Source organism: Vulpes vulpes, chromosome X (assembly GCF_048418805.1).
Source record: "Vulpes vulpes isolate BD-2025 chromosome X, VulVul3, whole genome shotgun sequence".
Lineage (NCBI taxonomy): Eukaryota > Metazoa > Chordata > Mammalia > Carnivora > Canidae > Vulpes > Vulpes vulpes.
The window spans coordinates 90,175,807-90,194,193 of record NC_132796.1 but is presented as its reverse complement, the minus strand read 5'-3'; the positions used below and the strand labels follow the sequence as shown (position 1 = coordinate 90,194,193).

Sequence of the window (18,387 nt, the reverse complement as noted above, 5' to 3'; positions counted from 1 at the left end):
ACACCCTGGGCCAGAGGCAGTGCTAAACCAATGAGCCACCTGGGCTGCCCCTATGGTACTTTGTTATATGAACCCAAACAGATTAAGATATCAGTTAAGAATTAACCAGCTATTTTGCCAGGCAAAGACAGAGAAAATGGAGAGTTTAGAGAGGAAAGGCAGCCATAATAAATGTCATCTTAAATAGATCTGGAAATGATATAGTATATCTGTGCTTCTAAACTTTATATTTTAGCCCAAAATTTACAGAACTTTATTTTTTTTAATGTGTCTGACCTAGAAAATAAATGAGAAGCATCCAAACATCCTGAACTTAAAAACATAAGGATACTAGGTCTCTCCCTTTAGGGAAAGGGTAAAAATGTACTCACTTCCTTGTGGGTTACTTGCATCATATTAAATAGAATCATATCACTGTAGCTTAAAACAAGAAAAATGTTGAAATGTTATATGGTGTTTCCAGAAATACTCCAGTCAGGTAGACTATGACAGGGTATAGTAAACATACGCCATGCAGTGCTGCCCAATACCCTCTTAGATACAGTTTTCCACAGAAGTACCATCATGCCGTGATAATTAATATGTAGGAAATTCTCCCGTTTCCTATCTTAAATAGCCACAGTACAGGCTGTATGATCAAAGGTCTACTAATCAGACACAGCGATGTAAGACTATAAATAATGTGTGGACACAGGTTTTAAGTAGGCATCTGCTTTTTTGACTTGTATTGAGCAAGAGTGGTAACACTAATAGTTCCTTTATGAGACAAGTTTTGCAATGGGAGTTTCCACCTTGCTTTCACAGTTCTCCACGAAATTTTGTGAAATGCAGACAAAATAGATTCTAATTTTTACAATGTAAATTGTGCTATATATGTTATCCCATAATGATTTGGGGATTGTTTGCTTATATCGATTGATCCTAAAAATACTTACACTCTGTAATGGTAGTGCTTAAGTTTCCTAGCTATACCTACATAGTAGCTTATACCTTTTAGCAATTTACATCAATATATCATTAAATTCAATCTATTTTTGACTGAAATTAATTTCAGATGAACATGTTATCCTTGGCATATTTTATATTCTAGTATTTCAACATACAATATCATTTTGTCTTAGACATTTAATTATTATACCTTATTTTTCAAAATCATATGTGAGTATATTGCTATTTCTGAAGCAATTTAAATCTTCCATGTATATTATGATCTATACCAAATTTGGACATATTCCTGCCATTCATATATTTTTCCTAGGTACACTGAATTCTTGTTTAAACACTGTTGGTAATATTGTTTCATCATACACTAATGTGTCTTTCTGTTTGGTTGGTTGGTTTGCCCATCTAATGTGAAAAGAATATTCACTCAAATGTTTTAAGTTTTCAGATTAATGTAACTATCATTCCTTAGGGTAGTGGCAAGATATACTCTGTGGGTTAAATTAAACTCTAGATCATCATTATTCTTTTTTTTTTTTAACATCGTTCTTTTTGGAACACCCATGAATTAAGAGTGCTTTAACATTTTTAAATGTTGTCATATAAATATTGTATATAATTGCCTATAATATCCTTGATTGACCTTTGGCTTCCCAAGAAAAAAAAATAATCACTATCATTTTCTTTAAAAATTTGCTCACCAGGACACCTGGGTGGAACAGTGGCTGAGCATTTGCCTTTGGCTCAGGTCATGACCCCAGAGTCCTGGGACCTAGTCCGCCATCAGGCTCCCTGCAGGGGAGACTCTGTGTCTCACTTTCTCTGTGTCACTCATGAATATATAAATAAAATCTTTTTTTTTTTTTTAAAGAAAAGCTTGCTCACCATTTTTCTAGAGTTAATGTAAACTTCATTCTAAAGAAAACAACATCTTTGGTTCACTTTCTCTTCCTTCTTTCTCCTAAATCATCCAACAAATGTATGTATAAAAAGCACCAACTATGTATCAGCAAACATTCTAGATACTGGTAGCAGTACATTTGTAAATCTGTGACTTTTATTCTTGATAGCTATGGATTGTAATTTACTTTATGAACTGACCCCATATTTAGAGCAAATAACTTCATTCACTTGTAGCACTGATAATTTCTAGTTCGTGTAACCTATGTCATCTTTTATATATGTATTTTTTATCTTACCAGAATGAAAATCTGGACATTTTTCAAGGGAGTACGTAAGAAGAAAATTTTCTCATTCCTTGCCTGCTTCAATCATGTTTGGAAAACTATGTCCTTAAATGATCATGTTCCTATGTATGATTATCTTTCTTTTTTGACCGTTGTAATTACCTTTCTTCAGGCGGTCGGGCGGCGGCTGTCGACATGGCGGTCGCCCTGAGCCTCTTGCTGGGCGCGCGCGTCCGCGCTGCCGTCGCTCCGTGTGGGTTCGCGACTCGGGGGGTGGCGGACCCCGGCGCTCCAGGCCGCGAGCCGGATCCTGATTCCAACTGGGAGCCGGAGGAGCGGGAGCTGCAGGGGGTGGAGAGGTACCAGCTCCTTCCCGGACCCTCAGCATGAGGGACGGCTTCGCGCCCCGGCGCTCCAGGCCGCGGCGCCCCCTCGGAGCCGGGCGTCGCGCCGCCGCAGCCCTTGTCTGTCGCCCGCTGTGAGAGGGCGCGGAGGCGGCTGGGCGGCTGCCTAGGGACCACAGGTTTCTTCCCTAGGGACGTATTTCATCACCTGTTTAGGAAGTTTGGCCTCCTCACGGGCTGTGTGAGGGTTTAGATTCTGGGGAGTGTACGGAGCGGGTGTCAGCCAACACACGTGGCTCGGCGGCCCCTGCGAACAGAGAGGAGAGGGCTGTGGGCTCCTTAGGATTTAGTCCGAGGCGCTGCAGCAGCTCGTTTTGCCCCCAAGCATGGCTTCTGCCGTTGGTTCTCTCCCCCAGCACCTTGAAACGACAGAAAAAGGCCGCCCGGTTCCAGAAAATTCGGAGGCAGATGGAGGCGCCTGGGGCCCCGCCCAGGACCCTGACGTGGGAAGCGATGGAGCAGATCCGGTAATTACATAAAGAATTTGCAGAGTCCTGGTCAGTGCCTAGGTTAGCTGAAGGCTTTGGTGTCGGCACTGATGTGATCCGAAAAGTTTTAAAAAGCAAGTTTGTGCCCACATTGGAGCAGAAACTGAAGCAGGATCAAAAAGTCCTTAAGAAAGCTGGGTTTTCCCATTCACTGCAGCAGCTCCCCGGGTCCGAGGATACCTTGAAGTCGCTATCCGCAAGCCGCTCTACATCAGGCTCTTTGTTGATGCCAAGGGGTGAATCTTCATTCAAAGGCCGGGGTCACAGCAGAGCTTTGACAGTGACAGAATCAAACACTCACAGGAAAAATACACCAAGGAGGCAGAAGGGAGGGAATAAAGGAATCCAGACCCTGGAGCAGGAGCGCTCCGTGGCTGTTCCTGCAGCCCTAAGTCATCAGCGAGAGCCGCAGAACTACTCTACCAGTGATGGTGTGGGCGAAAGAGGGACTCATGGTGATGGATTGCCAAGTGACAGGCTGCAAGATTTGAAGACTCAGGAGCTGGATAACCAGAACTTCAGCAGCAAAGTAGTCCAAACGGGGCGAGAGTTCTTCGATAGCAGTGGGAACTTCCTGTACAGAATGTGAGCTGGAGCTTGGCTTGTGGAGATGCCAAGTGACATACCGTTGGGAGAATATATTTGGAGCTGCCTGGACTTCTGTGTGTGGAATATCCACTTTGGGATAGGAGGAAATGAGCCTGGAATGTGGGAGAAAAGAGCTGCTCAGATTGGAATCTGACAGAGAGCAGTGCACAGGGCAAAAGTGTATGGTAGCGCAGGGCTAATGACCCGCTGCGTAGATTCTAGTGTTCGGCAGCACTGCTCACGGTCTGACTCACATGGATCCTTAGTACTCACCCTTGCTTGGGCTCTCTGTATGTTGAAACTGTATGTTGAAACTAGCCCATGTTGCATGTGTTGTTAGGACTTTCTGTGATACTTGCAATATATGTTTGGAGAAAAAATGAAAAGTTTGCCTTCTGACTTCATTTATTTCTGGATTAATGAACACTAGTAATTCTGGAACTGCTTAGTCGATTGTTTTCATTATGCGTAAAAAAAAGGAAAATGTAGCAAAAAAAAAAACTTTCTTTTTTTTTTTTTTTTTTTAAAAAAAAAAAACTTTCTTCAAAGATTGTAGGATTTCTTTTCATTGCTGCACTTAACAATATTTGCCAACATATATTTAAATGAGTACATGTTCAAGCAATTATCCCTTAAAACGACCCTCTATAATGTGAATATTTGGTATTTTTGATGAACAATGATTTAATTTAAAAGACTCATAATTTCATAATATTATAAATTCCATTTTTTCTTTTATCCCATTTTATTGCCGACTTCCTTTCTGAAACTATTAAAAACACATTAGAAATTCTGCATAACGGGACGCCTGGGTGGCTCAGCGGTTTGGCACCTGCCTTCAGCCCAGGGCGTGATCCTGGGGTCCCGGGATGGAGTCCCACATTGGGCTCCCTGCATGGAGCCTGCTTGTCCTTCCACCTGTGTCTCTGCCTCTCTCTTTCTCTCTGTGTCTCTAATAAATAAATAAATAAAATCTTTTTTTAAAAAAAAGAAATTCTGTGTAACTTTCTAAATGCCTATAAAATTTTCAATTTTGTTGTCTATCTCTTTTCATTGGAATAAAATAAAAAAATAGGGCAGATATGATCCCTGTCCACACAGAGCTTTTATCCAGTTGCTATAAAGAAAGGAAACTTATAACACAATGTTCTTTACAACAAAATATATCTCTTCATCTTTTATATGGTGTGTTCTTAAAAAGATGAGATAGAGAATCAATTGTGGAAAAATATTAAAATGAACAAAGGACTGACACAAAGTCTGATCATTTGATAATTAAAGGAAGAACTGAAGAACGAACCGTCAGCCAACTAAGCAATGGAGCACGGGAAAAGATAATTACTTGGTATGCACAAGACAACATGGGAAGGATACTATGGCTGGAAGATGAAGAGCAAAGAAGAGATGAGGCCAAGATAAGGCTGGAATTTTAGGCAGGAGATAGATTTTTTTCAGCCTTAAACAATTCAGAATTAAGTGCAACTGGTAGCCAAAAAAGGGCTAAACAATTTCAAAAGTCACTTATGCTTTTGGCATTTAAGGGTTTGGACTACTAAAGGTCAGAAAAAAAATAAAGGTGGCTGAGATCATAAAACATAATAAAATAACACACACAAAAAAAGAACTTACAAAATTTTGGGGATTTGTAATTAGAGAAGAAATTAAATCTTAATATTTTAAGATGTATTATTGTATAAGAAAGAAAGGATATTAGCAAAGCCATCATTAACCACAAATAATGAGAAAAAAATCAGAATAAACATAAGAACAGTAGAAGAGAAAAAAATATCAAAGTCAATAAAGTAAATAGAAAAGTAGCCTAACAAGTAGGGACGCCTGGGTGGCTCAGCAGTTGAGCATCTGCCTTCAGCTCAGGGCATGATCCTGGAGTTCCAGGATCGAGTCCCACATCGGGCTCCCTGCGAGGAGCCTGCTTCTCCCCCTGCCTGTGTCTCTCATGAATAAATAAATGAAATCTAAAAAAAAAAAAAAAAAAAAGCCTAACACGTAACATAAGAATTGTACTTTATAACAAATGAAAATTACAAGCAATATTTTAATTTTTAATAGATTTTTTTTTATTTTTCAGTAATCCCTACACCCAACATAGGACTCAAATCCATAATCCTGAAATCAAGAATTACATGCTCTACTGCCTGAGCCAGCCAGCTACACCCAAACTCATAATTTTCCTATCAGTTGCTTCACAGACCACCAGAATGGTTTTGTCAATTTATACACTTATCAATCTCTATCAGCCTTGTTATGTCCACATGTTATCAGCAGTCAGTGACAAAAAAGTTTTTTTGCCATAATAGAAAAAAAAATCCCATGCTGTTCTTTTAATATGAATTTATACATTAAAAACAATAAACATGTTTTCCATCTATATTGGTCCTTCTAAATTCTTCTTTGTTTATTATTTTTTAATATTTTATTTATTTATTCATGAGAGACACAGAGAGAGAGGCAGAGACACACACAGGCAGAGGGAGAAGCCGGCTCCACGCAGCGAGCCCGATGTAGGACTCGATCCTGAGACTCCAGGATCAGGTCCTGGGCTGAAGGCGGCACTAAACTGCTGAACCACCTGGGCTGCCCCTCTTCTTTGTTTAGATGACAATTTGTATTCCTTGTTTTTGTGAATGTTTGATGTTCCTACTGGTTTACTACACTTTTTTTTTAAGATTTTATTTATTCATGAGAGACACTGAGAGAGAGAGAGAAGCAGAGACACAGGCAGAGGGAGAAGCAGGTTCCATGCAGGGAGCCCGACGTGGGACTCGATCCCAGAACCTTGGGATCACACCCTGGGCCGAAGGCAGGCGCTAAACCGCCGAGCCACCCAGGGATCCCCCAGTTTACTACACTTTTTAATATTAAAGATATTACTCCCTTAACTGAGTAAATAAAAGAAATATTTTCCAGTGTTTTAAAACTTCATTTTACTTGCATTTGAAATAAGAGGGACTTTTCTTATTGTCATTGGAATCTCTTCGTTTTTTTTTTCAATGTGGAGAACTCTTTCAAATTTTTCCATTATAATATCCAGATTAGAGAAATACTCACAAACTATCTCCTCATAAAAATTTTACATAGCTACCTCAGGGTTCACCTACATCACTGCTTTTGTTTACATTTAATTCACATTGGATTTATTTCGTGGTAGACTTAGGTAGAGGACCATTTTACTTCTCTCAAAATGGCTAACTAGTTCTTTCCAAAACCTATCATTATATGCTTTCTGCACGATGTGACAAAAGAAATACTTCTAGAGCATGTATTTTCCACTATGTTATGAGAAATATGATAGGGAAAAACATCAATACATATTTTGACAGATGTGATCAGTTAAATAATTCTAAAAAGCTTAAGTAACTAAATAAATTAATTTATTTTATCTTCAAAGGGGTAGACTGGCCAGAGCACATTTTTCCTAGATATGACTCCTGGGACAATAGAAATAAAATCTAAACAAAACTGATCAGACCATATCAAAATAAAAAGCATCTACAAGGCAAAGAAAACAATCACTGAAATTGAAAGGCAACATATGGAATGGGAAAAGATATTTCGAAGTGATATATCTGATAAAACAACAAAAAGAGCTTCTACAATTCAACACTGAAAAAGGAAATAATCCAATTTGAAAAATGGCCAAGGACAGGAACAAACAATTCACCAAAGAAGGTATTCAGATAGCCAGAGGACATATGAAGAGATATTTATCATCACTTATCAAGAGGTAAATGCAAATCAAAACTACGAGAAATCACATTACACTTGTCAGAATGGCTAAAATTAACATTACAAGAAACCATAGGTATTGGTGAAAATATGGAGAAAAAGAAACATTCATATACTGTTGATTACAACGAAAACTGGTAGAGGCATTATGGAAAACAGTATGGAGGTTCCTCAAAAGGTTAAAAATAGAACCACACTAAGACCCAGCAATTACACTACTGGGTATTTACCCAAAGAATACAAAATCATAAATTCAAAGGGATACATGCATGCCTATGTTTATAGCAGCATTATTTACAATAATCAAGATATGGAAGAAGCACAAGATTCAAACAATTGATGAAAGGATTAAGAAGAATGGAATATATAATGGAATATGACTCAGCCATACAAAAGAATGAAATCTTGTCATTTGCAACAACATGGATGGAGCTAGAGAGTATTTGTTTTTTAAAGATTTTATTTATTCATGAGAGGCACAGAGAGAGAGGCAGAGACATAAGCAAAGGGAGGAAAAACTCCATGCAAGGAGACCAATGTGGGACTCGATCCTGGGACTCCAGGACCACGCCCTGAACCTAAGGCAGACGCTCAACCACCGAGCAACCCAGGGATACCAGGAGCTAGAGGGTATTATCCTAAGCCAAATAATTCAGAGAGTGACGACATGTGATTTCACTCATAGGTGGAATTTTGGAAAGAAAACAAAGGGGAAAACAGAGAGAGAGAAAGAGACAAAACAAGAAGTAGCCTCTTAACTATAGAGAAGAATCTGATGGTCACCAGAGGGGAGAAGGGCTAGGGGATGGATTAAATAGGAGATGGGAAATGAGATGAGGAGTGCACTTGTCATGAAGATGTAGGGAAAGGTTGAATCGCTATATTGTAAACCTAAAACTAATATAACACTGTATGTTAACTAATTGGAATGAAAATTAAAACTTGAAAAAAGGGTGGACAAAGCAGTATTAAAGAACTCTATTTAAAAGGGCAGTCAATCCATACAGAATATTTTAAAGAACACTGCTTTACATGAATTTATTTTACATCTCATACATTTCTGTTGTTGTTGGAAATCTATAGCTATATTTTGACAGAAAAAATATTTTTATTTCATTGACTTTTAAACAGGAACTAATGCTTTATTTTTATTATTCATTGAAACAAAGATGACTTCATTCTTTTTAACATATTAATATGATGAAACAGGTTAACAAGTTTTCCAACACGGCACTATCCGTGCTTCTCTTCACTGAATTATACTGCATTACTGTGCATTAATTTCTCAGAACAGGTGAGATATACTAAATGAAATATATATATATATATATATATATATATATATATATATATATATTGTGTGTGTGTGTGTGTGTGGGTGGGTGGGTGTGTGTGTGTGTAAGAGACAGAAATATAGTAAGAGCATTTCCTAGCAAGAATTTGGTATCAGGAATATGGATAAAAAATAATTAGGAAGTTTTCCTCCACTATCTTTAGAAGTATTTAAATAATGTAGGAATTGCATATTTACAGGTTGTTTGAAATAATTTCTAAAAAATTAATGGAATTCTGCATTTCCTCTTATATTTCATTTTAAACCAGATATTAACAATGCCTAAAACAAAAGATAAAATCATTGATAACCAAGATCTTTGTTTCATAACACACACTTTTTTGAACTCTATCAAGAGCTAATAGTCATCAACAACTTCACCTTTCTACTCTGCTATTCCTCACGCAGCAAGAAGTAAACAGAGCTAAATGATAGGATAAATATGTCCAGATATTTTCTATATCCGTATGTGGTAGCTAGTCTACAAATATTCTCCCATCAACAAACCTTATCTCCCCAGTATTCAAAACCTTTGTGCAAATCCCATTTCTTGAATCTGTGTTGGTCCCATGACTTGCTTTTGACTTATATAATATATTAAAATGAGGATAAATGACATTTTAAACTCAGTTCAGAAGACCTAGGACTTGCACATGAATTTCACGTGTTTGCTCCTGTGAAACTCCATTCCGGTACTCAGCCACCACGCATTGGAGAAGCTCAGCACTCAGAATTGCCATATGTACGTGCTATATTTAACAATCCCAACTGAGTCAACATCAACTCTCAGGCATATAATTACACCATATTGGATTTCAAAGACCAAGACTTGCCTTCAAATGACTCTAATTTTAGTCACCATTGACTACAAATACACGTGAGAAGGTCAGGTACATACCCAGTGAATGAACAATGTTGAAAAATAGATCAGTTAAATAAAATGATTTTTATGGGTTAGCTATGAGCTATTATATTATATAGATATAGATATTTATATAGGTATATCTATATAGATATTTTACTTTTTATTTTTTAAAGATTATATTTATTTATTTAACAGACAAAGAATCAGAGAACAAGCAGGGGGAACGGCAGGCAGAGGGAGAGGGAAAAGTAGACTCCTAGCCGAACAAGGGAGCCTGATGCGGAGCTCCATCCCAGGACTCCAGGATGGCGACCTGAGCAGAAGGCAGATGCCCAACCAACTTAGTCAACCAAGTGCCCCTATATATTTTACTTTTTAGAAGAATCATATTAATAGTATTAATAACCAAGCAAAAAGTAATGTCAGTGTTATTTTAACATTTGTAAAAAAGACATGCACTTCATACATTTTTTTAAGAATTTTGTTTAGTTATGAGTTGAAAAATGATTCACACATCATGATATTTTCGTATGATACCCCACTTCCTTCCTAAAAGGAAATATATTTACCTTTAGTAGCTGCTGATGCTTCTGTCTACATATCTTTAACTATGAAGATATAGCAGGTCCTAGCATTCTACTAGCATTCTTTCCAAAATATCACAGATGAAAATCATTCTGTAATCACCACTGGACTTTGAGGCCCTCTACATGCTGTAGTTATGCCCATTTCGAACAAAACCGATAAACTACAATTACAATCTCTATACTGCATAAATCATAAAGAATTACTGGTCTTTAGTTTCCCTGTGAACAAGAATCTTCTAATTAATGTCATAAAAAAGGGTACTCTAAAGCACAGCTGCTTTTTCCACTTTATATTCTCACATTTAGTCTCACTCAGACTGGTAGTAGCAGGTGACATTTAAAAATTCAAGAACCAGAAATAGGCAACTTACCATACCCGTCTCCTACTTCTAGGACCAATATTTGCTCAAAAAACCTAAAACATTTATAATTAGTTTTTGTTTGCTTATACTTCTCTTCCTCTGCATTGCGTACCAAAAATTGAAAACAACATTTCTGTTGCACACTGAGTAAAATTCAATAGATGCACAAATGGTGAAGTCAAAAATCAAGAGTCATAGATGAGGAATTTTGATATAATTGAATGTGAAACATCTCATCTCAGGCAAATGGCTTTCCTTTAACATACACAAATTTAATAGCAGAGGGTATTCTGAATTGCAAAATGCAATCTTTGCAAGTATGTGCAAAATTAGATACATTTTGTCAACGTACTGTAACTTTCATTCAAGAGGGAAATTTCTTCTATTTTTGACTGGTCTGTGTGATATAATTTACATCGAAGAAGTTTATCCCAATACACAAACACTAAGTTAATAGGCTTAGCTATGTAACAACCACCTTTCAAATAAAAGTGCAGTGTTCAAAAAGCTAGCAAAATAAATTTATAAAACAAAGGGAAAACCAAATAAAGAAATAAAATAGGTCACATGTTGTAGAAAGGGGGGTGGTAAAAACAAACAAAAAACAGAAACAAGGAAAAATGAAACCAGAACACTATCAACTACTGGCAGGTAGCTTCAACAAAGCAGTCTGACACAATTTCTAAGAATTTGGGGCAATAGATGGAAAGCTGAGTTTCCACACAAGAGTTGAGACTCAATATTTTCCCACATTTTGGAATCACCATTCAATCCCCCGGCAGCTGTCTAATTTAGTTCACAGTAAGTCCAAATACAGTTAAGACTTTTTATCTATATAACATTAAACATGTTAATAGTTTATACCTTCATCACTAAAAACATTTTCAATAATAAGCAATTTCATACTCTTGTCATACAGTACTGATCACAAGAGATACAAAAGAAATTGAAATCCGATGCCCAAATATATTCATGACCAATATAACTTCCTCTCACCTGAATTCTAAAACAGAAATTTTGTTTGAAGACCAAAACTTATTCTCAATTTTAATATAACTAAATATTAATGAAAACAAAGATTTTCTTTTTTATAATAACTCGTTCCTCAATATAGGATAAAGAAGTTTGGATTCTAAAATCACATAACTCTGACTACCAGCATATATTGCCCAAGGTTGGAACTCCATTTCAAATTGAACTTATCACTGGTTATAACTTAAGCCACTCACTCTCGATATGACTCTGACATCTATTAATTTCAAGTTACAGAAATGATAAGGGCAATTGTGACCAAGTAGTAGAAGTGACTGTACATGTGATTTTGGGGTTTTTTGGTTAGTTTTATTTGTGAAATGCCCTCGAAAATGGAAATGAAACAAAGGAGTTATCAAGGGCATGTGAGAGAGGCAGGAACTCTGGAAAACAGGCCACAGCAAAAAATAAATATTAAAAAACATTTGTTTGGGGCACCTGGGTGGCTCAGCAGTTGAGTGTCTGCCTTTGGCTCGGGTCATGATCTCAGGGTCCTGGGATACAGTCCCGCATCAGGCTCCCTGCTTCTCTCTATCTGCCTATGTCTCTGCCTCTCTCTTTGTGTCTCCCATGAATAAATAAGTAAAATTTTTAAATGAATAAATAACTGAAATAAAAAACATTTGGTCCAAATACCAGTTAGTCGTTTGGGTAGGACTATAACTTTGTGTGTGCATAATTTTCAAAATACACTTACATACGTTGTATAATGGACCTCTCCAACAAATTTTGCAATAGATAGGAGGCAACAAAAAGACCTAAGAAGACTCCTGTAAGTTTCCAAGCACAAGGGCATATTCCATTCTTCCAATTATAATTCAGTCATATACATTACTGTCATGATTACACAATTATAAAACATACTGAAATATATTATCTTTTTTTTAAAGATTTTATTTATTTATTCATGAGAGACACAGAGTGAGAGCGAGAGAGGCAGAGACACAGGCAGAGGGAGAAGCAGGCCCCATGCAGGGAGCACAACGCGGGACTCGATCCTGGGTCTCCAGGATCACAACCTGGGCTGAAGGCGGTGCTAAACCGCCCAGCCACCCGGGCTGCCCTTAACTATATTATCTTGATAGAGGGTGCATCTATATGGTTTCCCAACTCATTCCACAAGATCTATGCAACCGAGTCAGGCCATAAATATAAATACCTGAATTCCCCTGGAGTGGCTGTTATGACCAGAGGTAGCAAAATAATGTTAAAACATTTTTCCCCTTTCAAGTCTGTCTCAGTAGAGCTCAATTTGAAACATGAGGAGAAGATATTGATTAGGCTCCTGGGAGAATAACACTGATTCTGCACAGTTTAGGTGTACAAATAACAGAATTCATTTTACCATATCCCAAACTCCAAAGGCCAATTTCATCATTATTATGTTCCAAACAATTCATATTTCTCTGTCAAAGCAGTCCCAGAGAACATTTAGTCAGTTACAACTATCCCTTATAAGGACAGCCAGACTATAGAACTCCAAGAAAATGGTCAGACAGAAGGACTGAATTCAAATGTTTAGAAGGACTGACCCCTTACTGAGGAATGGGGCCCACAGAAATCCTTTCCCACTCCCTGGAACGTAGATTTCAGCTGACATGACACATGCTTTTCTTCTTGGGTAGCCATTCCAGACCTTATTACATTCTGGCACCCAGGGACCTCGCGAAAGATTTTCGAAGTTCTACACAAAAACAGCTATGTTTGTTTTATTCACCATAGTATCAGTATTTAACAAAAGAATAAATAAATGAACGACTGAATGTGTCTGATATCCAATACATTTCAGAAGTTAGCCTCAAAATGTGTCCATCTAAGAGTCATGTTTAATGCAAAACGAGGACCTGGAAAATGAAGCACTGGTTAGGGATGAGTAGGGAATTGAATTAGCATGTACTGCATACAAGCGATGTGCTGAGCATTGTGTATGTCAATTTACTGGGGAATTTAAATTAATCCTCACAACACCTCTATGAGGTAATTAATAGTATTATGTGAAGATGGTAAAATAAACAAAAATTGCGGGAAAGTTTGTGCATTTTATGCGATTCTGCAATTCACTTCGTTTTTTTTCTCCCACTGCAATGACAATAGAAATAACTAGGCCGGGTTAACTTTCGAAAATGAGGGGAGACACATTTGGAAATGAATACATCAACATAATAAAAATGTTGCAGGCATCTTGTTAAGCCCCTCAAAATGTCCATGAGAAAATACTAGCCTCATTTCACAGATGAACAAAGGAAGGCTCAGAGAATTTCAGTAACTTCTCTAGAATACTTCAGTTCTAAGTGGTGAATCTAAAATTCAAATACAGGTCATTCTGACTCCACATCTTACCTCAAATTTGCACTGTAATCTGCATCCTCTTTATCATCAGTAGTTCTACTATCTATTCAAAATACATACTCTAAAAGCAGCTTTCTTAAGATTTAATTCATGTACCATAAAATTTGCCCATTTAGGGTGTGCAATTCAATGGTATTTTAAAAGGGTTGACCAATCACAAATCACAATCTAATTTTAAAACATGTTTGTTCCCCGAAAAGGAAACTCCATATCCATTGGCAATCTCAAGCATGTTTTAATTCTACTCTAAGAAAATCATCATTCCATGATCGACTCTGCAATCAAACAACATTGTAATTATTTACAGTGGAGGATGAATAGAGTAACGTTGGGATAATTATCTTTTTTCCCTTATTACTCTCGTGTCACCTGCTCTGGGTATGCATCATAAGCCTCTTATTAATCTACAGAGCTGAAAAATAGTCATAGGATAGTTTTTTAAAGAATTCTAATATGACAAATATCGCTGGACCAACAAGGCTGATATAGAATAACACATTAGAGGAAGATTGAGAAACGTTTTAACTATCTGCAAACCATGGTCCACCTTCTCTCAGAGCACAGCCTTCCTAGTTTACTTAGAAACCATAGAACACCAAGAAGGTTTTGATGGTGAAACTACGGAGTAGGAGGATTGCAGAGGGGATGGGTTTAATCCACCCAAAACTCAGAGCATTGCATGAAAACAAAAAGGAACTTTGGACAGCTGAGGAGGAGATCAAGGGCACTGGGCACGAAAAAAAGTGAAAATACCAAGAGCAGTAAGAGAATAACGCCAAAAAGAAACTTTGGTAACCAAACAATTATCCTTTTCAATGGCACTGGACACAACTACCAATGAGAAAATGAAACTCCCCTTCACTCTACTAACAAATGTGGTCCACAAACTTAATTTTTGGAAACACCGACTTAGCGGTCTCATCTAGGGGAAGAGGCTTTCTTATTTTTTTCCTTCTTTTTAAAAATATTTTATTTATTTAATCATGAGAGACACAGAAAGAGAGGTAGAGATACAGGCAGAGGGAGAAGCCTACAGGCAGCCTTATGTGGAATTCGATCCCAGGACCCTGGCATCACAACCTGAGCCAAAGGTAGACGCTAAACTACTGAGCCACCCTGGTGCCCCCATTTCTTTCTTTCTTCCACTTAATTGGGGTAAACAAGATTGATACTGTGGTATAATTAAATAAGTAGCACTTATAGCTTATTACACACTTGTAAGCTGCAAAACCAAACAAATATTAGAACCTGTTGGGGAACTGCTTATTCATCACATGGAGTCTGCTTTCTCAGTTATTACTGCCACCTCTGCTCAATTTATAAGCAGTCCCTCAGACAAAACTGATAAATTTGCTTCAATATTTTCACTGTCACATTGTATGCTTCCCCAAACCCTCAAAGTACAGACAATATTCATAAAAAACATAGACCTATAGTTATAGCCCATTAAAAGAAGAGAGTAACAAGTTTTTCATTAACTAAAATCAATAACATGCACCACTGCAATTTGCCGTCACTGCAAAACCATACTGCATTACAATCAGAAATTATAAAATATTGTAACTTCTACAGTCACAGAGGTAACCAAAATTAGAGCAGTAAACTAGTGTGTGGTATGAAATCAATGGAATCATTGAGCTTCAAATCCCATGTACATTTTTTATATCAAAGAGATACGATTTACACAGAGAATACTTAACACCAATAAGTGATGACCACTTCTTAACCTGACAATGGAAACTGTGAAATATTCTATTTCCTATTTGACCCCAATCGAAATTAGGAAATTTATGAACATATTTATTTTATTATTTTTTTTAAAGATTTTATTTATTTATTCATGAGAGACAGAGAGAGAGAGAGAGAGGCAAAGACACAGGCAGAGGAAGAGGTAGGCTCCATGAAGGGAGCCCGACATAGGACTCGATCCCAGATCTCCAGGATCAGGCCCTGGGCTGAAGGTGGCGCTAAATTGCTGAGCTACCCAGGCTTCCTGAACATATTTATTTTAGAAAAAATAATTCCAAGTGTTTTTCCTTTACTAGCAGAGAAATCTCCTAGAAGACCAACAGAAAAGATGAAAGATCTCTCCCCAAAACCTACTATAGCTATGTAATCCCAATCACAAAAGGTCTCCCTCATTGGAATAATAAAAGCTGAAAGTAATCTTGAGGGAACAATTTGCAAAAGGGCTGTTGAAAATGATACAACATATCAGCACCTGGCTGGCTAAGGTGGTACAACATGTAACTCTTGATTTAGACTTTGTGAGTTCAAGCCCAACATTGGGCCTACAGATTATTAAATAAAAAATATATATTTGGGTATATGTGAAAAACTCCTAATCAATTACTATTGTCCAAATGCCCAGTAGTGCTTCTGGGGAAAAAAAAAAGTCTAGTTTCAGGGATCTCACCTCATTGTGACATGCCCTATTATGTATCTCAGTTATAATTAGCATCTTCTATTATAACACATAAAATATTCTCAGGGATTACCAAGTATGACAGCTATTCTAGTTGCTTAATATTTGTTATTTCATTAATCTGCCACTCCTATGTTTAGCAAATAACTTACTTTCCAGATGAGGATAACAAACATTACATATACGCATATATATATACAAAGACCTAATATATATATAATTTTATCTATAAACATAGAACTATCGCCAAGGGCAACCTCTAACATACACCTTCCAGATACTAGGGTGCAGAAAGACGTGAGTTTTGTTGTAGGACAATCTACTGATTCTAGATAAAGCAATTAATAGAACAGAATGATACTTTCCATGATACAACATATTGAAAACATGCAGGCCTCAAACTAAAGTGGGAGCATGACTGATTTTCCTTTTCATTTAAATAAAATTCTTACACATGGACACTTTCTAATTCCATTAGTATTCAAAAACATGTATGTCTGGTAACATAGCCATACAATAGAGATTTTTCTTTATTTTTTGCTTTGCTTTACAAATTGCTTTAAATTTTTATAGGATGGTAAATTAGAACAGTATTTCAAAACATTTTACTGATCCATAGTTGACATTAAACCTAAACAATAGGGCACCCCAGGTGGCTCAGCTGTTTAGCGCCTGCCTTCGGCCCAGGGCCTGATCCTAGAGTCCCATGATCAAGTCCTGCATCGGGCTCCCTGCATGGAGCCTGCTTCTCCCTCTGTCTGTGTCTCTGCCTCTCTCTGTGTGTCTCTTATTAATAAATAAATAAAGTCTTTAAAAAAAATAAACCTAAACAATATTATCCTTTTTATAGACTTTTGGCAATAGTATATAACCAGGATTGTGCTTATTCTTTTAAAAATAAGTTCATAAGTGGGCAACTTAGAAATGTCAAGGGTGCTTTATAATAGTATCTCCCGATTTCATTTTCTAAAATTGATTTCTGCCAGTAATTCTGATACGTAATCATGAAAGTAAAAAACTGAATTTGAACAATATTCAAAGAGTCACAGCCATAAGAATGAGCCCCGCCTTAAATTCTGTACCTCAACTCACACTACTCCTGTCCCTGCAAGAAGGTAATTACACTGTAAAATTCTTGGAGACTTTTGGTGTTTAATAAAGAGAAGTAATCCTAACTGTTTTTCTACTATCGAATAAGCATCATACCTGTAGATATTTCCATTATTTCATCAAAAGTAAAAATATGCTTTGAATACTGAAGTAGGAAAACATGAGTTTTATGGAGGCATTAATAGCCTATTCATTTAGTCTCCAAATCTGAGAGAAAGCTGGTAATAGAACTCTGGTAATCGTTCAGCTTATCTTTGGAACAAGTAATTTTTTTCCTTCACATGACAATGAATAAATGTATGTTGAAAAAAACCACAAATCATTAACATCATGAACAATTAATCCCATGCCTCCACCAAATGAAGAAAGTAATTCAAACTAGTTTGAGGTCTCTCCCAGAAGATGAACAGTCTTGAACATAGAAACATTGGCAAAATTTGAACATTGGCAAGCAATTTCTGCTTACCAGAGCAGAATTTCATCACCAGGTAACTGAATTAGTGAGTTCTTAACTCTATACAAAAAATGTCCCCATATGATTATAGTCAAGGTCAGCAGTGATATGTTAAAGGTACCGACAATTCATTACCTAGGGAATCTAGTTTTGAATTCAGTTTTTTACTTTCATGATTACGTATCAGAATTACTGGCAGAAATCAATTTTAGAAAATGAAATCGGGAGATACTATTATAAAGCACCCTTGACATTTCTAAGTTGCCCACTTATGAACTTATTTTTAAAAGAATAAGCAAAAGGAAAAAAAGAGTCCTTGAAATATATATAACCAGTTAATAGAAATAATGCTAGTAAATGGGGCAGCCTTGGTGGCTCATTGGTTTAGTGCCGCCTTTGGCCCAGGGTGTGATCCTGGAGACCCAGGATCGAGTCCCACATCAGGCTCCCTGCATGGAGCCTGCTTCTCCCTCTGCCTGTGTCTCTGCCTCTCTCTCTCTCATTAATAAATAAA

At 37.0% G+C, this 18,387-nt stretch overlaps 1 protein-coding gene and 1 long non-coding RNA gene across 2 annotated transcripts in view; one reads left to right on the top strand and one right to left on the bottom strand.

Moving 5' to 3' along the window:
• LOC140596200 (uncharacterized) overlaps positions 1-18,387 on the bottom strand; it is a 623,902-nt gene that overhangs the window by 189,143 nt on the left and 416,372 nt on the right. The window lies entirely within an intron of this gene.
• Positions 2,325-3,610, top strand: NGRN (neugrin, neurite outgrowth associated). The gene is given in 2 exon segments (XM_026017892.2): positions 2,325-2,488; positions 2,890-3,610. Coding segments are annotated over 2 exon segments (885 nt in total).